This window comes from Bos grunniens, chromosome 18 (genome assembly GCF_055505025.1).
Source record: "Bos grunniens cultivar Pamir isolate PY7600 chromosome 18, Bosgru_T2T1.0, whole genome shotgun sequence".
Taxonomy (NCBI): domain Eukaryota; kingdom Metazoa; phylum Chordata; class Mammalia; order Artiodactyla; family Bovidae; genus Bos; species Bos grunniens.
This window is the reverse complement of record NC_141182.1, coordinates 53,942,275-53,968,586: the sequence shown is the minus strand read 5'-3', so window position 1 is coordinate 53,968,586 and position 26,312 is coordinate 53,942,275. Positions and strand designations below refer to the sequence as shown.

At 46.4% G+C, this 26,312-nt stretch overlaps 1 protein-coding gene, 1 long non-coding RNA gene and 1 pseudogene across 6 annotated transcripts; all 3 read right to left on the bottom strand.

Moving 5' to 3' along the window:
* Positions 1–7,498: 7,498 nt before the first annotated feature.
* PNMA8C (PNMA family member 8C) lies at positions 7,499–8,442 on the bottom strand. The gene is given in 1 exon segment (XM_086353255.1): positions 7,499–8,442. A coding segment is annotated over 1 exon segment (648 nt). The 5' UTR covers positions 8,293–8,442; the 3' UTR covers positions 7,499–7,644.
* Positions 8,443–13,245: 4,803 nt separating this feature from the next.
* Positions 13,246–15,267, bottom strand: LOC147354093 (actin-related protein 2/3 complex subunit 3 pseudogene; annotated as a pseudogene). Its single transcript, XR_015146213.1, has one exon. The product of XR_015146213.1 is annotated as an actin-related protein 2/3 complex subunit 3 pseudogene (transcript).
* Positions 15,268–18,368: 3,101 nt separating this feature from the next.
* LOC147354092 (uncharacterized) lies at positions 18,369–26,256 on the bottom strand. Of its 4 annotated transcripts, none has more exons than XR_015146209.1 (4): positions 25,511–26,256; positions 23,311–23,417; positions 19,559–21,088; positions 18,369–18,515 (listed from the first exon to the last, which is right to left on the bottom strand). It is a non-coding gene; the product is annotated as an uncharacterized LOC147354092 (long non-coding RNA). The 4 variants fall into 4 exon arrangements; XR_015146211.1 differs by having other exon boundaries at positions 19,559–20,679; XR_015146208.1 differs by lacking the exon at positions 25,511–26,256 and having other exon boundaries at positions 23,311–24,821.
* Positions 26,257–26,312: the final 56 nt, after the last annotated feature.

Below are 26,312 nucleotides of genomic sequence, written 5' to 3'. Positions count from 1 at the left end.
ATGTCTATTTTTAAAAGTCTTCCCAAATGACTCTGATAGAGGTGATGGCTGGTGGGGCTGGGCAGAGGTAGGAGAAACTGAATGTCCCCATAGGAACTTGACTGACTGGAAGTACCAGCAAAAAGCCAGACTGGAAATTAGGGTTTGTCCAATGTTAGCAATGGAGACAAGCCCTTTAGAGTGGTGGAGGTGGGGAGGCCTCTCAGGTTGAAAAATATCTACCCAAAGATTTTACACTCTAATCCCTGGAATTTGAAAATGTTGCTTTATTTGGAAAAAGGGTCTTTGCAGATGTCAGTAAAGATTTGAGATGAGATTGCCATGGATTATCTGGGTGGACTCTAACTGCCATCTGGAATGTCCTTATAAGACAGAAGCAGGACTTCCTTAGAGGTTCAGTGGTTAAGAATCTGCCTGCCAGTGCAGGGGACATGGGTTCGATCCCAGGAAGATTCCACATGCCACAGGGCAACTAAGCCCATGCATCAGGACTCCTGAGCCCGTGTACTACATACGGCTACTGAAGCCTGCACGCGTACAGGCCATGCTCGGAAACGAGAAGCCATCGAAACGAGAAGCCTGAGCACCGCAACTGGAGAGTAGCCCCTATTCGCTGCAGCTAGAGAAAGCCTGCGCACAGCAATGAATACCTAGCACAGCCAAAAAAAAAAAAAAAAAGAAGCAAAGGAAGATGATGCAGACATAGAAAAGAGGTACAGAATCAGAGGAGGCAATGTGAAGATGGAGGCAGAGACCAGAGTGATGGGGCCCCAGCCCAGGAACACCTAGAATCACCAGAAGCTGGAAGAAGTAAGGAAGCCTCCTTCGTAGAGTGTCTGGAGAGTGCACAGCTTTGCAGATACCTTGATTTTGGACTTCTGGCTAGCAGGACTGTGAGAGAATAAATCACAGTTGTTCTGAGCCAGCTGGTCTGTGGTCATTTTTTATAGCAGCCACAGGATAGGAACCCAGACCCCCTAGTGTAGCTACTAATTCCTCAGACTCCAATGGAGAAAACTTAACTTAAAACCTTCAACTTTTATTCCTTGACCTTGTCTCTGCAGAATAATTATTGCTGAAGTGAAAGAATTCTTGTGCTGTGTCCTGACCCCCAGCAGGCTGTTTTCAGTGATGGGAACCTTGGAAATGTTTTAAAATGCCTTCTGTCCCGGCATGCAGAATTTCTGTCTGCTGCCTGCCCCTGGTTGCCAGCCTCATATCAGGGCAATCCAGTGGTTAGACCTCCCTTCTCTCAGGAGTCAATTAAACCTTTGGTGTTTGTATATCTTTCATTGAACTTTCTTGCAAAGTTGTCTCCCCCTTACTGACCACTTGATCTTACAGACAACATCTTTTTGAGTCTTCATGACCACCCTCAGCAACAGGTACTATTATCATCAACCCATTTCACAGATGGGAAAAATTGAGGCATGGAAATGAAGTACTTTATTCATGCAGCCCACCTCCAGACCACCCCACTGTTTATTTCATTGTCAGCTTTACTGAAAGTATACTTTACATCTTACACAACATATTCTTTTAAAAATGTCCCCTGTGTAAGTTTTAGTCATGATCACCACCATCAAGATACAGAACCAAAAAAAACCAACCCCCCCAAAATATATAGAACCCCCAAAACTTCCCTTGCACTTTTTATGGCAGTCCCCTTTTGCCTACCCCCCGACCACTGATCTGATTTGTGTCCTTCAAGTGCTGCTTTTGCTAGAATTTTATATCAAAAGATTCATATAACACGTGCCCTTTTTGTCTGGCTTCTTTCACTTAACATCGTGATTTTGAGATTCATTTGTGTTGCTCTGTGTGTCTGTAGTTCATTTCTTTTTGTTAGTGTGTGTGATTACTCCACAATTTATCTGTTCATTGGCAATGGAGATCTGGGTCCTAGCAGTTTTATGATTAAAGTGTGTTAGTCTCTCAGTTGTGTCTGACTCTTTGTGACCCCCTGGAAGACTGTAGCCCACCAGGCTCCTCTGTCCATGAGATTCTCCAGGCAGGCATACTGGAGTGGGTGGCCATTTCCTACTCCAGGGTTTATGATTAAAGCTGCTATGACTATTTCAGAGCCTCTGTTTTTCACTGCAGGTTGTATAATCTCTGGTTGCAAAGAATCTATAGCATGGGTACCAATAGCCCCACTTTACAGATGAAGAAACAGGCCCAGAGCAGTGAAGTCAGCTCCCTGGAGGCACATAGCTAAACAGGGGGCAGAGTCAAGAGTTGAACCCAGGCCTGTGTAGCTCCAAATCCTTTGCCTCTCCCTCTGTTGTGTGCTCTGTTGATGCCAGCCACAGATGGGTACTATCTCTTGAAGGTCAGAACCTTGGTGGATTCACCAACCTGCCCCTTGGCATCCCACATTCCAAAGCAGCCTTTTGTCAGCACACAGAGAACATATTGTCTCCTGAAGGAGCTTGGTACATATTTGTCAAGTTCCGGAACCGGAGATCTAACACCAGCTTGACGTGTTCTTTGTCAACGCAAAACGCCAGTTGACACTGGGCCCAGGATCCCAGTGGCCCACACTGAACAGCTTCCCCCTGTGGGTCACTGCTAAATCATTTACACATCTGAACAAATTTACTCCTCCCATAAACCTGGTGAAATTGGTTACTATTATCCCCATTTTACAGATAAGCAAGCCGAGTCACCGGGGGTTAAGTGGCTTGCCCAGGCTCACGCTCTGCGAAGTGGAGGAGCCAGGACTTGAACTGAGGCCATCTGTTCAACACTCCTCCTCACCTCCAAACCTCCACACACCAGACATGCTCCTTTAACTGGCAGGCTGCCTAGTGAGGAAACCAGTTAGAGGAATTTCAGAGTTAGCTCCACTATGCACTTGCAGAGATATTTATCTGTGTTGTGCCAAGGTTTTGGATCAGGAGATATGGACCTGTAAGTCCCATACCTCATGGGATGGGAGGATACAGTGAATTAATGAGGATGAAGGACTGCCCAGTGCCTGCAACACAGGATAGCTGTTACTGTTTTTATTCAAGAGAAATTTTTTCACCTTTCCCATCAGCCACTGGAAGCCTGTGAGACAGGAGAAAGCTGTGTGTTTTGTGTTCTGTTGGCCATGAGATCTGATAACATCCCTTTTCAAAAACAGTGTGGGGGCTTCCTTGGAGGCTCAGTGGTAAAGAATCCACCTGCCAATGCAGGAGACACAGGTTCGATCCCTGGTCCGGCAAGATTCCACATCCCAGGAGCAGCTAAGCGCCCGCACCACAACTGTAGAGCCTGTGCTGTAGGTCCCAGGAGCTGAAACTGCTGAGCCCACGTGCCGTACGGCCTGTGCTCCGCAACAAGAGAAGCTCCACAATGAGAAGCCAACACACCGCAACTAGAGAGCAGCCCCTGCTAGGGAAAAGCCCGCACAGCAACGAGGACTCAGCACAGCCAGAAATAAATAAACAACATCATTTTTAAGATAAAAACAATGCAGCCCTGGAAAACTTCGGGCACCCCACAGAAGCGGTTTTCAAAGCATTTTTTTTTTAGCAGTCAGATTGCTTCTCCAAACTAAATCTACCTTGGATCCCCCCAACACATCGAAGAATGGGCTATGATTGCACTTGATGTTCGTTCTCAATCTCTAAGTCATGCCTGACTGTAACCCCATGGACTGTAGCCCACTAGGCTCCTCTGTCCATGGGATTTCCCCCAGGCAAGAATACTGGAGTGGGTTGCCATTTTCTTCTCCAGGGGATTTTCCCGACCCAGGGACCCGCGTCTCTTTTGTCTCCTGCACAGGCAGGCAGATTCTTTACCACTGAGCCACCTGGGAAGCCATTTATTTTATAAGTTCATATTTGTATGATATAGCATCAACCACAAAGAACAGTGATTTTTAATTGAACCCACGTTTTCAAAACAGGGGTTTACAAAGGCCAGTTGCAACCTTCCATCAGCTAGCACATCCAGTTTACTTAGGGTCTGCAGTGTGTCAGCCGTGTCTGGACCCACACTGATAAGTAGCTTCAAATGGCAACTGTTTTATGCAACAGTTTGCATTACAATCTCAGGATACTCTTCAATTGGTCTAGAGAAACTCGAAAGAGAAGTGGTAGGAGTTTGGGGTTTTATGAGCAGCCTTGAACAATCATTCATGTTGTGTCTACAAACATGAATATTGTCTGGGAAACACCGCAAGCCCACAAGAAGCACAAATGCAGTCTTAATACAGCAATATGATGAGAAGAAATGTCACACTGGCCTTTGTTGCTATACAATGAATGTGTCTTGATGGGAGAATAACATACGCCACAAATGAACGTGCCTGAGGGTTGTGCAGCCTTTATTCTGTAAACTCTGAGGGAACAAGAGACAAAATAGTACAATATGCTGTGAGTGAGTATGCACAGGTTGGCAATTTACAAGGAATACAAAGATCAATTGTTGTTGTTCAATCAAGTCTTGTCTGACTCTTTGCAACCCTATGGGCTGCAGCATGTCAGGCTTTCCTGGCCTTCACCGTCTCCAGGAGTTTGCTCAAACTCATGTCCATTGACTAGGTGATTCCTTGGTGGCTCAGATAGTAAAGAATCTGCCTGCAATGCAGGAGACTTGGGTTCAGTTCCTGAGTCAGGAAGATCGCCTAGAGAAGGCAATGGCAACCTACTCCAGTATTCTGGCCTGGAGAATCCCATGGACAGAGGAATGGGTTACAGTCCATGGGGTGGCAAAGAGTCTGACACGACTGAGCAACAAAGATCAGTAGAGAGCTACAAACTTTTAGACCATGGACGCTCTTGCAAGTTGTTCAAATATACCTGTGAGGATGGCAGGAATGGCTTTATCCCAACCATTGCCCAAAACAAATGCTTCCGAGGCTGATGGTAGACAGCCAGCTTGCGGAACGGACAGAAATCAGAGTCTTGCAGGCTTTAGATCATATCAAAGGATGAACTCTGAAACTTCCTCTGTCTTGACAGCTGCTGCAAATGCAAGGTCTTAACAGGAGTTTCTGACTGCCTGAGGGTGGGTGGCTTGCCTGCATCCTGGCTGCCAAGGTTGGGGCATGGGGAAAGGACTTCCATCTCCTGGCTCTGGGAGGGGGTCAAAATGGAGGTAGCCTTGCAGAAATAAGAAAGGGGATTGGATGCTGGAATTCACAGACATGACTGACACCCACCATCATAATACATTGAGTGGCAGGGGAGGCGGGCTGTCTCCACTATTACAATTTGGCAGATAAGGATCTGAGTCTGTAAATTGCATTTAAAAAATTATTTGTGGCTGTGCGGGGCCTTCGTTGCTGTGTGGGCTTTCCTCTAGTTGTAGAGAGGGGGGCTACTCTCTAGCTGCAGTGTGCGGGCTTCTCATTATGGTGGCTTCTCTTGCTGTGGAGCGTGGGCTCTAGGGCACTCAGACTTCAGTAGTTGTGGCACACAGGCTCAGCAGTTGCAGGTCCTGGGCTCTAGAGCGCAGGCTCGCTCAGTACTCTGGCCCAGAGCACACAGGCCCACCCAGCTGCTCTGCATGGCACGCGGGATCTTCCCGGACCAGGGATGGAACCTGTGTCTCCTGCACTGGCAGGCGGATTCTAACCCAGGTCTCCCGCATTGCAGGTGGACTCTTCACCAACTGAGCTATCAGAGAAGCTCAGTCCTTATAAAAGACAAAACAAAACAAAAAAATGGCTGTAGACTTTGCAATGGGCAGATTTCCAGAAGAGCCCAAAGCTGAAGGGGTCTGGGCCTCCTCTCCGCAATACCCACCCAGCAAGAGGGTTAGTCTCTTGCCGCTATGAATGGCAAAGGGGATTGTGGCCTTGCTCCCGAGCACGAATCTCTCTAAAACATTCTTCCTGCTTGGCTATTCCTCAACTCTGGTAAAAGTTGTGCAAAACCCTGGAATTCCGGACCCTATTTCCTCTTCCACTTCTTGAAAACACCTGTTTACGCAGGCGCCAGAAGCAGCCCACAGTCTCCATAGCAACCCTCTGATCAGCAGCTAGGCTCCAACTGCGACTGCGCAGCTGGTACCCGGGCATCTCCGGGTTGTTACACTCTTTGGGACTCATCCTCACTCAGAAGTTACCCTCACCCCACTCAAATAATACCCACATGCGTATTCAGGTATCACTCCCACAGCTATTCCCTTTTCCAGATCTTTCAGACCCAGGGAATGAACTCAGGTCTCCTACATTTGCAGGCAGATTCTTTACCTTCTGAGCCACCAGGGAAGCCCCAAATGTTGGGTACAACTACTCAAATATTACCTATTCGAGTTTATGTACTCACTCATACTCGAGATGCTACCCACACACTCAAAGGATCCATGCTCACTCATATGTATTCAACTATTCAAACAACTCAGACGTTACCCACATGTACTCAAATATTTAATATGCATGCTGTGAGGGCAAGGTTTGGGTCTCTTTTGTTCCCTGATGTATCCACAATGCCTGGAATAGTGCCTGGTGATGCTTTCAAACTGCAGTGCTGGAGAAGACTTGAGAGCCCATTGGACAGCAAGAATTTCAAACCAGTCAATCCTAAAGGAAATCAACCCTGCATATCCATTGGAAGGACTGATGCTGAAGCTGAAGCTCCAATACTTTGGCCACCTGATGCGAAGAGTCAACTCACTGGAAAAGACCCTGATGCTGGGAAGGATTGAGGGCAGGAGGAGAAGGGGACGACAGAGGATGAGATGGTTGGATGGCATCACCGACTCAATGGACATGAGTTTAAGCAAACTCTGGGAGATAGCAAAGGACAGGGAAGCCTGGTGTACTGCCGTCCAGGGGGTTGCAAAGAGTCTGACATGACTTAGAGACTGAACAATAACAACACCGTAGGTGTTGGAAACATTTGTTGAGTTAATGAATGATTCATACTCAACCAGATACTATCCACATCTGTTCGCATGGTACCCACACCCACTCAGATGTTCCCAAGTAACTCAAACATTAACCACTCACTAGGAGGGGTGTGAAGGTAGAACCTTGTGTTGGGTACGCTCAGTTCTGTATCCCCAGCTCCTGGAACAGTTCCTGGGGCATGGTAGGTGTGCCATACACACCTGTAGAGTGAATGAATGAATGGACCAGTGATCCCCACTCAGCTAGATGTTAACCGCACCCACTCAGATGTCACCCACTAGTTCACTCAGATAAAAATGCCCATCTTCACTCACACTAGTCAGATGCTACCCATTCTTACTCAAAAGTTACCCACTCTCTTGAATGTTACCCATCCTCACCGCATCATCCACACTACTCACATTCCCCAAATTTACTTAGAGGGTACCCACCTTCCCAAGTCGCTCGGAGAAGGCGATGGCACCCCACTCCAGTGCTCTTGCCTGGAAAGTCCCATGGACGGAGGGGCCTGGTAGGTTGCAGTCCATGGGGTCGCTGAGGGTCGGACACGACTGAGCGACTTCACTTTCATTTCTCACTTTCATGCATTGGAGAAGGAAATGGCAACCCACTCCAGTGTTCTTGCCTGGAGAATCCAGGGGACGGGGGAGCCTGGTGGGCTGCTGTCTCTGGCGTCGCACAGAGTCGGACACGACTGAAGTGACTTAGCAGCAACCTTCCCAAGTCGCTACCTGCACCCACTCAGCTGACACCCAACCTCACTCAGCCGCCCCCAACGCCCACCCGAGGTCACCTCACCACTCCTTGTCAGATGCGTGGTGCTGTCGATTTTTCTTGTGCTTCCCCTTGCCTTTCTTGCCATCTCCAGCCTTGCTCTCCTTCTCTGGGGAGTCCAGAGGTGGCACTTCGACCACTCAGTTGGTGGTCCCGGCCCCCGGCTTCTTCCCTGGCCCCTACACATAGCACTTCCTGGCAGGAAGCTCTTTGGGGCCCATCACTGTTGGACGCAGTTCCTGTCTCAGGATCCCGGACACATCCTCTACCGTCCCCGCCTCGCTCTGCAGGAAGAGGGTCGGCTTGGTCAGGAACTGCTTCCGAGGCATGTAGACCAAGCTCCACGTTCTGCCGTTGCTCTTGATTTCCCCGGGGATCATGGCGTAATTGATGCCCTCAGCCAGCCTAAAGGTGGCTGCCACAAAGGCCTTTCCAGCCACTTCAAAGTTTTAGGGTGGGGGCGGGGGGCTTATGATCTCTTCAAACTTCTCATGATTGCAGTCTTCCGGGATACCTCGGATCATCAGGAACTTGTAACTGTTCACCTCAAGGGCCTGGCACCCATGCTGCAACAGTGCAATGTCCTTGCCCCCAAACAGCATCTTGCCCAGCTCTCCAAGTCTGCTGGTGCACACCTGAGCTGCCTTGGGGATCAAAAAATTATCCATGATGCCATGCTCAAAGGTGAAGGGAGAGGCCTCAGAGGGCCCAGTTTGTCCACTTTGGTCAGAGATGCCCTTGGCCCGGCCCACAGGGCTGCAGGTGTCCAGCCTTCTATAATCTTCCTCCGAGGAGGTGCTTGGGAATTCCTTAGGGACTTAAACAGTGTGAAGCAGGGGGTGGGTGTCTGCCAGCGGTCTGGGGCATCCTGAGTCCTAGGCCAGGCTGCACCATGGAGGGTCTGAAGATGCTGCTCCCTCGTTCTTGGCGGTGGTCTTCAAAGGTCTTGTAGGCTCTGGCACTCCTAGCAGATCTGGAACTGCTGAACGTTCCGGGGCTGCTGCCACTGGGGTATCGTGGGTGGGTGTCCAGCAGGCAGGAAGGCTCATGCTTTGCCACTGGCCCAAAGGCTGCCCTCACCTCCCTGTGGCCTGGCCGAGACATGAATGCAGCTGCTCGCTGCACTAGCTCCCGCAGTGACGTCACCGCCTCCTGCTCCGAGGCCTTAGCAGTCTCCATGGCAACCATCAGAGCATTGCCTCTGCCGTTCATTCTGCCCAGTCACTTAGAAATCAGAGTCCGAGGGGCTCATTCAGGGATGAGGGGGTCAGCCACCTGCCTTCAGAAGTACACTCTTTTCTCCCTTGAGAAAATGACTGATTCAAGGAGTCGTGGGACAGGGAATATACAAGATGATCTTGTAACATTTGGGGGTCAGAAAGTAAGGAAATACTAAAAAAATGATGAAAACAGGTGGAAGGGCACAGAGCCAGCTTGAAGCGCTCCCACAGGGCTCCTACGGGTCAAATCTGCATGTTTTGAGCATCAAGGTTATAAACGAGGGCAACAGATCATAGCCCCTTGAATAAAATAGGGATCCATGAATCTATGTGGCTATAAATAAATGGATAAATGGAAAATTTGGTGGAAGAATGTGGGCTCTTATTTTTTCTTGTACAAAACATGAATCAAGAAGAACAAAAATATCTGCTCCCCCCCCCCCGCCCCTCCTGGACCACAGTGGCATGTGCGATCTTCCCAGACTGGGGATTGAACTTATGCTGGGTGCCACCGGAACACAGAGTCTTAACCACTGGGCCACCAGGAAGTCCAGGAACAAGTGTGTTCAACTAAAAAGATCCTGCATGTCACAGTGAAGATCTCTCATTTGCAACGACGATCCTGCCGGCCCCAACTAAGACTCAATGCAGCCAAATAATTAAATACTTTTTTTTTTAAAAAGAAGTATTCTAAGTGTTCTCAACACAAGGAGAGAATTTTTTTTTTCTTTTTCTTTTCCTTCTTTTCTTTTTATTGAGACAAAGTGGATAGTGGCTGAAATTACTGTGGTAATCATTTCACAATACAGGTAAGTCAAACCCATATGCTGTACACCTTAAACTTATTCAGTGTGTGTCAGTCACTCAGTCGTATCTGACTCTTTGTGACCCTGTAGACTGTAGCCTACCAGGCTCCTCTGTCTACGGGATTCTCCAGGCAAGAATACTGGAGTGGGTTGCCATGCCATCCTCCAGGGAGTCTTCCCAACCCGGGGATCAAACCCAGGTCTCCCAATTGCAGGCAGATTCTTTGCCATATGAGGGAAAGAATCTCAGGGAAAGAACCCCTTGCCACAAGGGAAGTCCAAAATTTATACAGTGATGTATGTCAATTATTTTTCAATAAAACTGAGGGAAAAAGAGACTTGTAATAAAGATATTTCTAACAAACTCCTGGCAAAAAACTTGTTTTTGCATGAATTTATGAATCCTTGGGGCACCATTGCATACCCTGGGTTTACGCACATTCCAAGTTGAGAGGGAGGGGACCAAATGGTTCGGTTATTGGGTCCACCAATATTGCCTGAGAAGTCTCCCTGTTCCTGGCTCCAGACGACGTGTTGGGCATATTTGAGTGAATGAAACAAGCTCTGCTTTTAGGCTTAATCCAGTGGTTATGACTGGCCAGGCCAGCCTGTTTACAGCCAGAGAGAGAAACACTATAATTATCACGACTATAATATTCTGATCCTTGGTGTGGGGTGTAGAATACAGAGTATAATAATTGGGACATGTTTTGCTGAGGTTTAAAGAAAAAACTAAATAAAATATTCTGGGGAAATTTGAGCAACGGATCCTATCTGGACTCACCTGGAAGGCTTCCTGGAGGAGGTGACACTGGAAGGGATCTTGAAGGACACATATAATAACCACAACAACAGTATTGTTTTTACAATGTGTCATCACTGCAACTTACATAGGGTATGCTGCATGCCAGACAACATTCTAAGCCCTGCATCTGTCATTTAATTTTTTTAACCACTTTTTAAAAAATTCAAATACAGTTTATTTACAATGTTGTGTATGGTATAGCCATAAAATGGAATATTATTCAGCCAAAGGAAGGAAAGGAATTCTGATACATGCTTTAACATTGATAAGCCTTGAAGACAGTATGCTAAGGCAAAGAAGCCAGACACAAAACACCACATGTATATGATTCCATTTATATAAAGTCCAGGACTTCCCTGGTGGTCCAGTGGTTAAGACTCTGTGCTCCCAATGTGGGGTCATGGGTTCAGTCCTTGGTCAGAGAAGATCCTGCATGCCATGCAGTAAAAAAAAAAAAAAAAAAATCTCCAAAATAAGTAAAGCTGTAGAGATATAAAATTGATTAGCAGGTGCCAGGAATTGAGGGAGGGGGGAATGAGGAGTGACTGCTTAATCACTATCAGATTTCCTTTGGGGGTGATGACAATTCTTGGACTAGATAGAGGTGATGTTTGCACAACATTGTGACGGTACCAAATGCCACTCATGTGCACTTTAAAATGGTTACTTTTAAGACTTCCCTAGTAGCTCAGTGGTGGAGAGTCCTCCTGCCAGTGCAGGAGAAGCAGGTTTGATCCCTGGTCCAGGAGGATCCCACATGCTGCAAAGCAACTAAGCCCATGCACCGCAACCACTAGGCCTGTGCTCTGGAGCCCAGAACCGCAACTACGGGCCCATGCACCACAGCTGCTGAAGCCCTAGAGCCCCTGCTCTGCAACGAGAGAAGCAACTGCAATAAGAAACCCACACACCACATGAAGAACAGTCCCTGCTCGCTGTGACTAGAGAGAAGTCCTTGCAGCAACGAAGACTCAGCACAGCCAAAAATAAATAAAGTATTTTAAAAATAAATAGAAGTCATACATGCTTAACAATGAAAGTGAAAGGGCTTCTCTGGTGGCTCAGATGATAAAGTATTCGCCTGCAATGCAGGAGACCCAGGTTCGATCCCTGGGTTGGGAAGATCCCCTGGAGAAGGGAATGGCAACCCACTCCACTATTCTTGCCTGGAGAATCCCATGAACAGAGGAGCCTGGTGGACTACAGTCCATGGGGTTGCAAAGAGTCGGCCATGACTGAGCAACTAACACTTCTACACTTTATTCCTGCTTAAAATGGTTAATTTTATATTACATGAATTGTACCTCAATTAAAAAAAATTTAAATGACTCTATCTTTGGCTCAAATGTTTAGAATGTTGGTGGGTCTATTCACTATGATGGGGAAACTCTAGGGAGAAATGAGCTATGAGGTCAGGAATTCTGTTTAGGCGGGGGTTCTTAAATTTGATATCCTAGCAGACATTCAAACAGAGTTAGACATACAAGCCTGGAGTACAGGGAAGAGATGGGGCGGGGATATAAATTTAGAAATCATTGGCACATGGGAGGAATTTTAAGCTGAGGAGCAGGGTGAGATCATCTAGAGAGAGAGTGTGGAGAAAGGAGAGAAAATGGTGGATCAGTGTCAGGCAGAAGAGGAGAAAATGAGAGAAAGGATTAAGGATTCTGCCAGAAGGGAGGGGGCAGGAGAACCCCAAGAGTATGTATTTGAAGAACAAAGGAGTAGCAAAAGACTGGAATTGGCCCAAATATCCATTTATAGGGGCTTCCCTGGTGGCTTAGTCGGTAAAAAGTTTCTGTTTGCAATGCAGAAGACCCAGGTTCAATCCCTGGGTCGGGAAGATCCCCTGGAGAAGGGCATGGGAACCCACTTCCGTATTCTTGCCTGGAGAATTCCATGGACAGAGAAGCCTGGTGGGCTACAGTTCTTGGAGTCTCAAGAGTTGACTTAAGACTAAACCACCACCAGCACCATTCATCTATAGACTGTTTAGCAAATCATGGTACTTCCATATAAAGGGAGACACACACATGTAAAAGAAAAGCAGGAGAGAGTTCTCTTCGCTGGTATGGCAAGATTCCTTTTCTAGGAAACAATGTACTGAAATCCTCAAGATGTACTGCTTACATAACAAAGCAAGGTGTATGTGTTTAAAGCTAACGGAGGGATTACAAAGAGAAAAGTAATGATTCGTGCCAGAGCAACCTAGCAGATGCCACTTTAATCCAGTAATCAAAGCAAACATCCCCAGGGGTAGAATATACTGAAATCAGGTGCCCTTGCAATGACAGACCAAGGAGGACATGTCCAGGGAATCACTTCCGGGGAATTCCTGCCAAAAATGCATCTGATCGCCAGGAGACACCAGACAAATCCACATGCAGGGTCATTACACAAAAGAGGCCTGCCCTTTTCAAAGTGTCAGGGTCACAAACATCCAGGAAAGATGGGAAGGGCTCCAGAGTGAAGGAGGTGAGAAAGAGACGATTGAGTTCAACGTCCGGTCTCACATGACATCCCAAGCTGGAAAAATACAGTTGCTGGAGAGGATATGACTAGGACGATTGACGAGACTGAATATGGACTTTGGATTGAATAAGCGTGTGGTGCTAATGTTGAACTTTCTGAATTTTTAAAAAGTATTTTTTTTCTTTACCATTATTTATTAAGCATCAGCTTAATACTGCAGACATTTCAAATCACCAGTCAACAACTCATTGTTCCCCACCCATCTCACCCCAAATTTCTTGATAAAGAGCTCTTCAAATAAAGACACACACTCTTCTCTCCTCTGTATAAAACTTTAGGAAATAAAGGCAAAGGACTGCATACATCTTGCTGTAAATGCTGCCCACAGCTGTGAGGACAGTGTCTGCCCAAGGCTGCCTTTATTGTCCAGGTCCTGAAAGACTCTTGTTCATGAATTGTCCCTTCACAAAGCAAGTCCACCACTTGCTGGCTTTATCACTCTGAGAGTCAAAAACTTTCTCACAAAGTCTCAGTCCGGTCTCTTGCCTCAGCCGTTGTACATAGGCCCTCATCACTTTATCGTCCTGTTTATTTGCAGGTTTGGTGTAAACGGCATTAAGTGGAAAACCAGGCTCTCCGGGAATGGGAAAATTAGTGATTCCCAGTGTATACATTTCTTTCTCGCCTTGGCTTTTAGAAATGCACTTTTGGAGTTTCTTTAGACACTCGGAAACGTGGAGTTATGTATATCAAGGTCCTATCAGCTTCATTCTTAATTTCATAGTTTTTGAAGAAGACATTGGCCTTAAAGTAACAGATAGCTTCATCCACAGTATCTGTCTCTTGTCTCTCTAGGGCAGATCCTTTGAACTGATTTCTGATGGGCAACAGTGCCACGTCTCCAATGAGTGTGGTGTCAGGGTCCATGAAGGAAGAGTAGTAAGCTGGCATCTTGGAAGCGCCCGGGTCTCAACCCCGACGAAGAGAATCTGGTTAGAGCTCAGTGGTTCTGGTCTGGTCAAAAGAATAGTTTTTAATTTAGGTCTTACTCTCTTTTATTTCATTTATTTTTATTTTTAGTCTTTGCCGGGTGGCATGTGAGGTCTTAGCTCCCGGACCAAGGATCAAATTTTAGCCCCTGTACTGGGAGTGTGAAATATTAACCACCGGACCACCAGGGAAGTCCTGAATTTCTTGATTTTTGATAACTCCCATGGTTCTGTGAGAAAAAGCCCCTCTTATTTTTAGGGAAGGAACACTGACAGACTGAAAGGTAAAGAAGCATGACTTATTCCCAAAAAGTTCTGAAAAAAAATACTATATAGAGAGAAAAGGATGGGGTATGGAGTGTGTCAGTTTCCTAGGGCTGCCATATCAAAATGCTACAATCAGGATAGCTTAAAACAATAGAAATATATTCATTCACTTTTCTGAGGCCAAAAGTCTGAAATCAATAGGGCCATGCTTCTGCAGCTTCTAGAGGAAGTCATTCTTGCCTCCTTGCCTCTTCCTAGCTTTTGGTGATTTTTTAATTTATATATTTTTATTTTATTATTTATTTAGGCTGCACTGGGCACCCCACTCCAGTACTCTTGCCTGGAAAATCCCATGGGCAGAGGAGCCTGGTAGGCTGCAGTCCATGGGGTCGCTGAGGGTCGGACATGACTGAGCGACTTCACTTTCACTTTTCCCTTTCATGCATTGGAGAAGGAAATGGCAACCCACTCCAGTGTTCTTGCCTGGAGAATCCCAGGGACAGGGGAGCCTGGTGGGCTGCCGTCTCTGGGGTGGCACAGAGTCAGACACGACTGAAGCGACTAGCAGCAGCAGTAGCAGCAGGGTCTTCATCAAGGCGCATCGGATTTCTCGAGCTGGGACACTCCAGGGCTTCTCTAGTTGCTGTGACGTTAGTTCAAATTCTGGATCGGGAAGATCCCCTGGAGGACAGCATGGCCACCCCCTCCAGGATTCTTGCCTGGAGAATTCCATGGACAGAGGAGCTTGGCGGGCCCCAGTCCAAAGAGTCATACATGACTAAAGTGACTTAACACGCATGCTGCTGGCAAGTGGATCTTAGTTCCCCAACCAAGGGCTGAACCTGCAGCCCTTGCATTGGAAGGCAGACTCTTAACCACTGGACCACCAGGGAAGTCTGTTTCCAGTGGTTTGCTGACAAGCCCAGGCTTTCTTTGGCTTACAACCGCACAGCTCCCATTTCTCCCTCTGTCACGTGTGCCTTGGTCTTGATTCATGTGACTGTCTTCTTACAGGACACCAGTCACATGGGATTTGGAGTCCGTTCTACTCCAGTAAAACTTCAACTCAACTGATTCTGTCTGCAACCACTCTTTCCAAATAAGTTCACATTCTGAGCGACTGGGGATTATGACTTCAAGGCTTCAATATATCATTTTGAGGGGAGGGACACATTTCCTAACAGGAAGAAAAAGGGAGGGCTGGGGAGAAAGCGGAGGGGGATGATGATTTATACACGGCAGAAAATTACAGGGATGCAATTCTTAGTCCTGGTTTGCACCTCAACTGTCAGCTTGAAATTATTTCAAAGTAAGAATTTAACCAGCACAGAGCAGAGAGGATTTCAGGGAAGGGGAGGATGGCCAGATAAGGGCAGAGAAGCAGCTGTTTTGTTGACTTTACACGACGGAAGCCTCTGCACTTTGGTAAAAGTCACCCTGTTTGAGAAGTGGGGACAAGAATCAGATACTGAGGATTGGAAGAGTGAGTGAAAGGTATATTTGTCCAAACCCAAGGATGGTGGTTCTTTGAAGGTGTTTAAAACAGGGGAGGGACTTCCCTGGTGATCCAGTGGTTAAGACACTGCACTTACGCTTCGAGGGGAGCAGGTTTGACTCTTGGTCAGGCAGCTAAGATCTCACATGTCTCCGAGCATGCCAAAAATTTTTTTAAAAAAAGGAAAGGAGAGGTGGTAGCTGGAGGTGGGGGTCAGGAAGGGAGTCTAAAAAAACAAGAAATGATTGATGCAAGAGAGACTGTTAAACAGGTTAGTGTGAGATGGAACCTTCCCCGAGTAGGGGAGATGGGACTCCACTGCAGAGAAGGGACTGGCTTCTGGTGGAAGTGTGGCCATTTCCTCCAAGAACAGAAGAGAAAGACAAGTAAATGTTGGCAAAGGCGAATTTCAGGCTGAGATTCTAAAGAAGCAAATTTTAATTTAATTTTATTTTTAAACAAAAATTTATATAGTGCTAACACACCCAGACCCTGTCCTAAGCAATTTGCAAATATGACTCATTTTATTTGCAGAAAAAATCCTCAGAGAAAGATATGGTTATAATTTCACCCCCATCTTGCAGATGAGAGCCCTGAGGCCCAGAGAGGGGAAGTGTCTTCCTCAGGGTCACATAGCTGGTAAGAGGCAAGTCTTCCTGGAGTTGGGCAGTTGGGCTGCAGAATCCGGACTCAAACCCTACCCCATAATACCTCTGCCTGTCTCATCTCTGTTCTTAACAAAGGAAGATGTGTACTCAGCAGTTGGGGATTCGGGCTCGGTGGGGGCACTTGGAGGTTCGAGGACAGTGGAGAATCACCAGCCACAGTCTTGGAGAGGAAAATTTTCTAGAAAAACAGGAGGGTTAGGCATCTGAGGTTTGAGGTTTGTTTTCTGTGAAATCGAGGAGGCTGGCTGTGGGAGTTCTCCCTGCCTCGTGGCAGGCCATGGCATTTGGACGAGCAGCAGGGTGGGGAGGGGGCCCTTCCCCAGGCCCCAGCCCATCTACAAATCCTCCATGCACTCTGGAATCTGGTGCCGTCTGGCCCATTGGTCCTTCCAACCCGCCCACCTGGTGCCGTTGGAGCTGAACGTCCCCAGGCTGAGGGCGAGGGAAGGGCCTGGAAGGGTGTTCACAGGCTGAGGTCCAAAGGAAACAAGCTCCACTCCAGGAGCGGGAGCCCACTGGCCGGGGGTGGGGAGCTGTGGGGACGGGGGGAACAGAGGGAATGAGGGAACGCACGACCCAGAATTTGGAAGCTTTGCTTTGAACCCCCGGGACTGAGTAGGGGTGGGAGTGGGGGGACAGCGGGGACAGGAGCGGGGGTGGGGCTGTGGCAGGTCCCCGCCCACGGTTCTGGCGACTAAGACAGGCCCGGGACTCTGGAGTCAGCCAGATGGGAGTTTGAATGTCAGTGCTGCGAGTTACATCCAAGTTTCTGGATGTAACTTGAGGCTCTGTGGAGGGCTGAATAACGTCCCCCAAAGCCAATTGCTATGCTGATCCTGCAAGCGCGTCACTTCCCGTGGCAAAGGACTTCACAGATGTGACCAAGTTAAGGATCTTGAGATGGAGAGAGGAACCTAGATTATCCAGGTGGATACCCAACAGAATTGAGAAGATTCCTTGTAAAGAAAAGAGCGAGACAGGAGGGTCAGAGTCAGAGAAGGAGGGAAGCCAAGTTCCAAGTGATGCAAGAAAGGGCTCTGGGCCAAGGAGTGCAGGCGGCCCCTATACACTAGAAAAGGCAGGAAAGTGGTGCCCGGAGCTCCGTAAGGATCATGGCCCTGCTGACCTGCACAGACTGCTCAGCTCCAGGACTTAAGACAATGAATGTGTGCTGTTTTAAGCTGCTGAGTTTGTGGTGATTTATTGTTGTGTTGTTGTTGTTATTCAGTCGCTGCTTGGTGTCTGACTCTTGGCTACCCCATGGACTATAGGATCAGGCTCCTCTGTTGTCTACTGACTTCTGGAGTTTGCTCAAATTCATGTCCATTGAATCGGTGATGCTGCCTAACCATCTCATTCTCTGCCACCTCCTTCCTTCTCCTCTTGCCTTCAATCTTTCCCAGCATCAGGGTCTTTTCCAATGACCCGGCTCTTTGCATCAGGTGGCCAAAGTATTGGAGATTTAGCTTCAGCATCAGTCCTTTGAATGAATTTACAGTAATTTACTGCCATAGCAGAAACTTGGTAGAGCAAGTTTCTTTATCTCCTAGGACCTCAATTTCTTAGTCTGTAAATTGGGGATAACTGAGTCATCACAGCATTGTAATGAAGGGTATTTTTTAAAATAAACATTTAAATATATATATATGTGTGTGTGTGTATGTATGTATATGTGTGTATGCTATGTGCTAAGGTGCTTCTGCTGCTGCTGCTAAGTCGCTTCAGTCGTGTCCAACTCTGTGTGACCCCATAGACGGCAGCCCACCAGGCTCCGCCGTCCCTGGAATTCTCCAGGCAAGAGTACTGGAGTGGGGTGCCATCTCCTTCTCCGTGCTTCAGTTGTGTCCAACTCTTGGCGACCATATGGACTGTAGCCCACCAGGCTCCTCTGTCCATGGGATTCTCCAGGCAAGAATACGGGAGTGGGTAGCCATTCCCTTTTCCAGAGGATCTTCCTGACCCAGGGATCAAACCCAGGTCTCCTGCATTGCAGGTGGGTTCTTTACCATCTGAGCCACCAGGGAAGCCTTTGTATATTTATTCAGCTACATCAGGTCTTAGTTGCAACACACAGGATCTTTGTTGCAGGGTTTTTAGTTGTGACCCCTGGTCCCCCTGCATTGGGAGCGTGGAATCTTAGCCACTGGACCATCAGGGACCATCTCCATTCTAGAGAAGGAGAAAAAAAAAAAGAAATGAATAAACTCTGTGGGCGATAAGATGGTGGTAAGTGCCGGTTAGCTAACAAATCAAGAAGGGGGCCTGACAGAGCTGGGGGACTGGGTCAGGGAAACCCTGTAGAGAAAGGGACATTTCAGCAGAGACTTGAAAGATGTGAGAGAGCAAGTCTTGTGGAAATCAGGAAAAAATCTTGGCAGAAGGTTTTAGCAAGTGCAAAGGCCCTGGGGCAGGAGCATGCCTGGAGTTTTCAAGAGAAAAAAGCAAGAAGGCTAGTGTGGCTGGCAGTGAGAAGTAGGGAGAAATAGGGCCAGAGAGATGGCAGGTGGAGGAAAAACAGACTGTCTGAGGCTTTGGGTCCAAGGCAAGGTCTCTGGCTTTTAAAAAATCTTTTGGCCGTGGCATGTGGGATCTTAGTTCCCCAACCAGGGATCAAAGCTGCGTCCCCTGCATTGGAAGTGCAGAGTCTTAACCACTGAACCACCAGGGAAGTCCCAAGGATTCTGGCTTTTATTGGGAGTGAGATAGAGAGAGACACAATCTGACTTCAGTTTTAAAGATTCCCTCTGGCTGCTGAGTGGGGAACACACTGCGAGGAATAAGAGTAAATTCGTGATCCCAGTCAAGCTACAATCATAGGAATAATAGTTGGGTTTGTTGGAGCAATAAACGAGGCTGTGTTTGTAGAGCAGGTGCCTGGCACATATGTTAGACTCTAATTATTACTGTTGCATTATTATTGTTGTTGCTGTTGTTTCTCCCTTGTCACAGAAGATTTCAGAGTCACAGCTTACCATGGATTGTCCCCCAGGCTGTAAATCCTAGTCCCCAGAGAGAGGAATCATCCTTACCCCTCACAGGACCTTCTGTTTCCTTCTCTCACACTCCCTTATTCATCACAGTCATGACACTGGACTCCAGTGGTTACTATGGTAACCCAACAATTGTTCCCTGCCCCTTTCTTCACTACCCACTTCTGGTTTTGAGGCTGAAATTAGGGACTCATTTTTCCAGCATTCTTGACTTCTACTCACAGTCATGTGACACCATTGTGGCCAAAAAGATGAAAGCAGAAGTCAGCTGAGAAGCTTCTGGTAAACCTTTGTGTCCGTCCCTGATAACAAGAATCTTCCTACCTTGATTGTAGATGTGATGGTCAGAGTTGTGGCAGCCATCCTGTGGTCATGAGGCAACAGTCATGACCATGAAAGTCAACACTCTAAGGGATTATGAGGCAGAAAGACCAAGAACCTGGGACATCAGATGTCATTGGAACAATACCTGAAACTATCTTCTTCCAGATTTTGTGTTATGTGAGAAAAATAAGTACCTATTTATTGATATCATCATTTCCTAGTATTTGCCATCAAACACATTCTTTACTGAAGAGAAACTGGCCCAGAGAGCCATGGGCTGAAACTCAGCATTACCCAGACAGTTGTTGGAGGTGCCAGGACAGACATACAGGAAGGGGTGGGCTCTCAGACCTTAAGACCAGAGAGAACAGCCTCAATTCTTCTTTGGAAAAAAGAATTTGGGGAATGTGAGCTTATAATGTGCCAGGAGCTTCTCCTGAAAAACAAAAATTGGTCTCAGATTCAAAAGATAAAGCCAACAGGCAGAGACACACAGAAAGGACAGAGTCAGAGACAGAACCATTTACATTCCCAGTTGTCCTAAAAGTGCCAACAAACAAACAATGAAACCACCCTGCTCTGCCCACAGTGTATTTCCAAGAGCCAATTCAGCTTTTTAAAAACAGAAGCCTGGGGTGGGAGGGAGATTTAAGAAAGAGGGAAAATATGCATGCTTACGGCTGATTCACTTCGTTTATGGCAAAAACCAACACAACACTGTAAAGCAATTACCATCCAATTAAAAATTAAAAAACAGAATCCTAAGCTACTAGACTAAAAGTAAAATAGCCTAATAAATACAGCCTCTTAACTCCGTGCAGTCAATACATAGGGGAAGATGTTTGCTATCAGTCTTCCCTGGAAAGAGACTCTATGAAGTTTACACCAGAATCTACCTGTGACTTGTAGGTCCGGAGCTGGGAAAGGAATATGTATCTTTCTACGAGGTAGACTTCACCTGTGGAAACCATAAACTTCATTTCTCCTGTTGTATCAGTCAGTCAGGGTAACATCAGCTGCTGTAACAAACAAACCCCAAAATGTCTAATGACTCAGTGTTAGGAATTTATTCTTGCTCACGTAAAGTCACAGTTGTTCTTCATTGCAGGTGATTTTCCTCAAGGTGTTCTCAAGGAACTCCAAGAACCCAAGTTCCTTCCACCTTCTGACTCCCCCATGTTCAACATTTGGCTTCTGAGGTTCTGGGGGTCATCTCTGTTCCAGCTGGCTTGAAAGAGGAACAGATTTAGAAAATCATGGGCAGGAGGTTTAAATTCCCTTCCATTCATGTCCTGTGGCTTAGAACTCAGTCATGTGGTCACACTCAAATGCAAAGGAGGCTAGGAAAGTGTCTTCCAGAGGTGTGCACAGCAAAAGAAGGAATTGGTTTTGCAGAACTACTAGGAATCTGCGTCACGCTGCACAATCCTAAAACAATAATATAAAACACAATTACAGGTAATATAATGATGATGATGTGGTGAAATGCATATTGGTCTAGCTAGCATCCCCTTTAGAACCACTACCTTCATGTTCCTCAGGAAATCATGCCTCTCTCCATCTCCTCCCTTTTATTCCCATGGCATGAACTCTATATCTGGTCCCAGGGTCAGCACACGACCCACTCAGTCACGAACAGCTCGACCTGGGGCTTTTCCTAGAGTGACTCAGAGAGGGGTCTCTCTTTCCTCTTTCCCCTGGATGAATCTGGGAGAACAGAAGCCCAGAGTTGCTGGAACTGTGCTGTGAATACAGCCAATGCCCCCAAAACTCTAGAGACAGAGGGAGACCATTGCTCAGCACCTGGATTCTGCCATGCCTGAAGTCAGACTATCCTTGAATTCTGTTAGCCAAAAAAATCCCTTTGTAGTGAAAGTCACTCAGTTGTGTCCAACTCTTTGCAACCCCATGGACTATACAGTCCATGGAATTCTCTAGGCCAGAATACTGGAGTGGGTAGTCTTTCCCTTCTCCAGGGGATCTTCCCAATCCAGGTCTCCCAAATTGCAGGTGGATTCTTTACCAGCTGAGCCACAAGAGAAGCCCAAGAATACTGGAGTGGGTAACCTATCCCTTCTCCAGTAGATCTTTCCAACCCAGGAATTGAACCAGGGTCGCCTGCATTTCAGGTAAATTCTTTACCAACTGAGCTATCAGGGAAAACGAAAAGTCCCTTTGTAAGAAAATTTTATTTAATGTGAGCCAGTTTGAACTGTGGTTCTGTTATTTGCAATGGAGATGGCTGTATGGCATCACTGACTCGATGGACGTGAGTCTGAGTGAACTCCGGGAGTTGGTGATGGACAGGGAGGCCTGGCGTGCTGCGATTCATGGGGTCGCAAAGAGTCAGACACAACTGAGCGACTGAATTGAACTGAACTGAACTGAATGTCCATTTACTTCCCAGATGGCTCAGCAGTAAAGAATCTGCCTGACAATTCGGGAGACTTGGGTTCCACCCCTGGGTTGGGAAGATCCCCTAGGGAGAAAGAAATGGCAACCCACTCCAGTATTCTTGCCTGGGAAATCTCATGGACAGAAGAGCCTGGTGGGCTACAGTCCATGAGGTCACAAAAAAAGTAGGACACGACTGAGCAGGCATGCATGCAGTAAAACTACTGGCATTCTCAGTATTTCTCTAATTATAATAATGAAAAGTTAAAGGGATTTCCCTGATGGTCCAGTGGTTAAGAATTCACCTTCCAGTGCAGGGGACTTGAGTTCATTTCCTGGTCAGGGGACTAAGATTCTACATCTGCATGTGTGCTGAATCGTTTCAGTCTTGTCCAGCTCCGTGTGACCCCATGGACTGTAGCCCGCCAGGCTCCTCTGTCCATGGCATTCTCCAGGCAAGAATACTGGAGTGGGTTGCCATGCCCACCTCCAGGGGATCTTCTCGATGCAAAGATGGAACCTGTGTCTGTTACTGTCTCTTACCCGGGCAGGCGGGTTCTTTACCACTAGCGCCACCTGGGAAGCCCCAAGATCCCACATACGGAGGGACACCTAAGCCAGTGTGCCACAGCTAGAGTCCATGTGCTGCAACTGCTCAGCCTGTGTGCTCTAGAGCCTTGGAATCACAAAGACTCAACACAGCCTAAATAAACAAACAAATAAGTAAATGTAAAAAAAAAAAAAGTAGATGGATTCTGGGTCCATCTGGAAAGTGGAACTGCTAATATTTCTTAACAGATCCTGTGTGATATATAAGCATACACGAAGACATTTGTCTGGCTACTTCTGCTGTTACCACACACACACACACACATACACAAACACACACATGTACCACACCAACATAAATGCATACAGATAGGCACATATATACACGTGTACACAACCAACCATGTACATACGAATACTCATAAATACATATGCATCTATATACACATACACACAAAAATATACACACACTTACACACATGTACATACGACATATGGACATAGACGCGTGTACACACACACCAGTACACAAGGCACACACATAGAGAGATGTGCTGGGATATTCATTAACATTTCTTCTCTTTTGGAAGGAAAAATGAGGACATGCTATGGTCTTAGGCTTCGGCAGAGGCAGAGGAGAAGGGTGATGGGGTGGGTGCTTTCTATTTTCAATTTTGCTCTGCTTGAATGTCTAACACTGTGCTTACCTTATTTTTAAAGTCCACAGGGGCTATTTCAGCAGTGGGTTAATGGGTCGTTTCTCATTTTCTTCTTTATATGGTTCCTTATTAAATAAAAACCAAACCACCACAACCTAAAAATAAAATGTGTTGGAAGCCAAGACCATATTATTGGCAGCAGCCACAGTGATTCTCTTTTCTTTCCACCCCCCCTTCCTTTTTCTGCATCTCTGATTGCTCTTGTAAATCTGTCACTGAATAAAACACTTTCAGCCATGTCGGAACAGCCCCATACTGGCACACCCGCGCCTGTGAGATTGTTTAATCCAGCAGCTGCCACCTCTCACATTCCTCAGGCTCCAAAAACCGACAAGAGCATCTGCTAAGGATTTATTCAGCCTTGTGACCTAAGAACTTGGTAACAAATGCCTGGGTAACAAGTTTGAGCACAATGGTTTTCTATTCTAGATGGCTTCAGGTTGGCAAGTTCAGAGTATTTCGCTTGTGAGTTTCTCATTTGTGGTAAGAAATGACAAGTTGCACAATTCTGCTCAGAAACTAAAAAAAAAAAAACACCTCACCCCACTGCACCATTTTGACTCCTCCTGGATCTGCATTACCAATATTAGAAATGAGAAGAGTTTCACAATTTGATCAGAAATTAAAAAAGAAAAAATTCCCCCACCACACCACTTTGAATCCTTCTGGATCTGTATAACAGAGATTAGAACTGACAGCTGTTTAAAAATTGTTAACAACAATAGCAAAGAAAATTGTTACCAGAGCTGGGACATTGTTGAAAAGCAAGTTGAGACCAGCTCATTTAACAACCATGAAAATGTTAAAAAAAAAAAAAATACAGGAATGAATAAGTTTTGGAAATGGAGGAAGGAAGAAAAAACACATCAATGGAATGATTTCCAATCTATGCATTCAGTCTGTCAGTCAGCATTTTAGACTTCTTGATTCTTTGATTGCATCCAAGCTTTAAAATTCAAATGTATCAAGTTTGCCCCTCATAGTTTCTGAGTTCTGTTTTTCTGCTTAGAAAAAGATTCCACCAACTTCTAAGTACGTGTTTTGTTTGGTTTTGTTTTCTTTTAAGTGCATGCTTTGATTCACCATTTTTTTTTTTCGTGGAGTGCTTCATGTCTTCGTGGTTTGCCTTTCAATTTTGGATCCATCTGGATTTCAGTGAAAGGAACACAGAAATCTAGCTTTTATCCCTTCAGTCTCCAAAGAAAGGTTTGGACATGTGATCCTTATCTTGCCTGCTGAATCGCAACACTGCCTTCTTCAAAACTGAAAATCTGGTACTTGTGGGCCCCAAGTGGTTAGGATGATTACCCATTGATGGTGCATTTTCTTATCTGATAGGGCTTAATCTTGCCTCCGCCATAGATTTTGCCTCTTCAAAACTTATCTGTTACTCTCGTACGGTAACAATTTTCGACAGTTTATCTAGCAAGCATATGTCAATTTTCAGGTGGTGAACAATGGGGAACTTTCATTTCAGAGTCAGTAGGAATCTCAGCTGCTCACATTGCTTAGCCTGAATGTCAAAGTCACAGGGAGGCACCCAGCTTATGTCCCCCACAGCATGCCATCACGAGACAGCGGTTACACATTCACTGGCTCTTATAGAATTATTACTCAGGGATTGGAACCTCCTCCAGGACGGCCGTGCCTGAGGTTTACTTGTCCTGGAGTTGAGCGTGACAAGGCATGCACTTTGTGGAAATAGTTGGTGGAGTTTTGCAGGCACGGACCTGCCCAGACCAAAAGTGTTTAAAAACTAACCAGCATCCACAGGGATACACCTTCCAAGACAAAGAGGCTTTATAAGAAGTGCAAATATTTGTCCATAAAATGGTAGGAAATGCTGCCAATAACAGCTGAAAAATCTGGTTAACTTAGCAATATCTGTAAATGTGGTTTGGGGGTAATTTCACCTTTTTATTTATTTTTTTTTAAGTACAGTGTTGCCTTTCTCTGAGGAATCACCATGACAGCCAGGACCCTGGACACATACAGAAAGTCCCCTACATATGAACAAGTTCCATTCTGAGATCGAGTTCATAAGTCCAACAAAGACAGTCCAGGTACCCAACGAACACAATCTAGTCTATAGTACTATACTATAATAGGTTTATAATACTTTGGCACAAATGCGGCATTAAAAAAGCACAAAAATAAAGAAAACATTTTTAATCTTACAGCACAGTACCTTGAAAAGTACAATAGTACAGTTCAGCAGCTGGCATACAGGTGCTAGCGTTGAATGAACAAGCAAGAAGAGTTACTGACGGGAGGAGGGAGGAGGGGTGGGAGATGGTAGAGCCGAAGGGTCGTCAGCAATAGGAGACGGAGGGCGAGAAGCAATTTCACACACACCCGGCGTTGACGGGACACACGTTGGGACACGCATCTTTGAAAGTTTGCAACTTGAAGGCTTGTATATAGAGAACTTACTTTATTCTAAAAAACCGATTGCTCAGTACAGTGGGGCTCAGTTTTGTGTGCTCTCCGCACCACCCCACTCCCATTTTGGTCCAACCAACCACATCCCCGAATTTCTCCATAAACTTCCTGCCCACAAGGTTCCACCCTTTGAGGGTGTGATGGATTATGTGTGTTCGAGGTCAGTGCCATTGTCAACTACGTGAAGACGAGGACTTTTCCAGTGGGCAAATGTGTGACGCTGGCGGAACTCACAGTTGTCTACACCCCGTTGTGGCTTTATACACAGGTTTAAGGTTCTGGAACCTTCTTTCCACCAGGTCTTCCTTAATACCAACTGCACTTTCCTCACCTGCACGAACCAGCCTCAGTTCTGGGCTGTTTCGTCTGTTAGAAAATGACCCAATGTGATGCTAAAAAGTTTGTAGGAAGTGAAAATGTTAGTTGCTCAGTTGAGTCTGACTCTTTGTGACCCCTTGGACTGTAGTCCGCCAGGCTCCTCTGTCCGTGGGATTCCCCAGGCAAGAATTCTGGAGTGGGTTTCCATGCCCTCCTCCCGGGGATGTTCC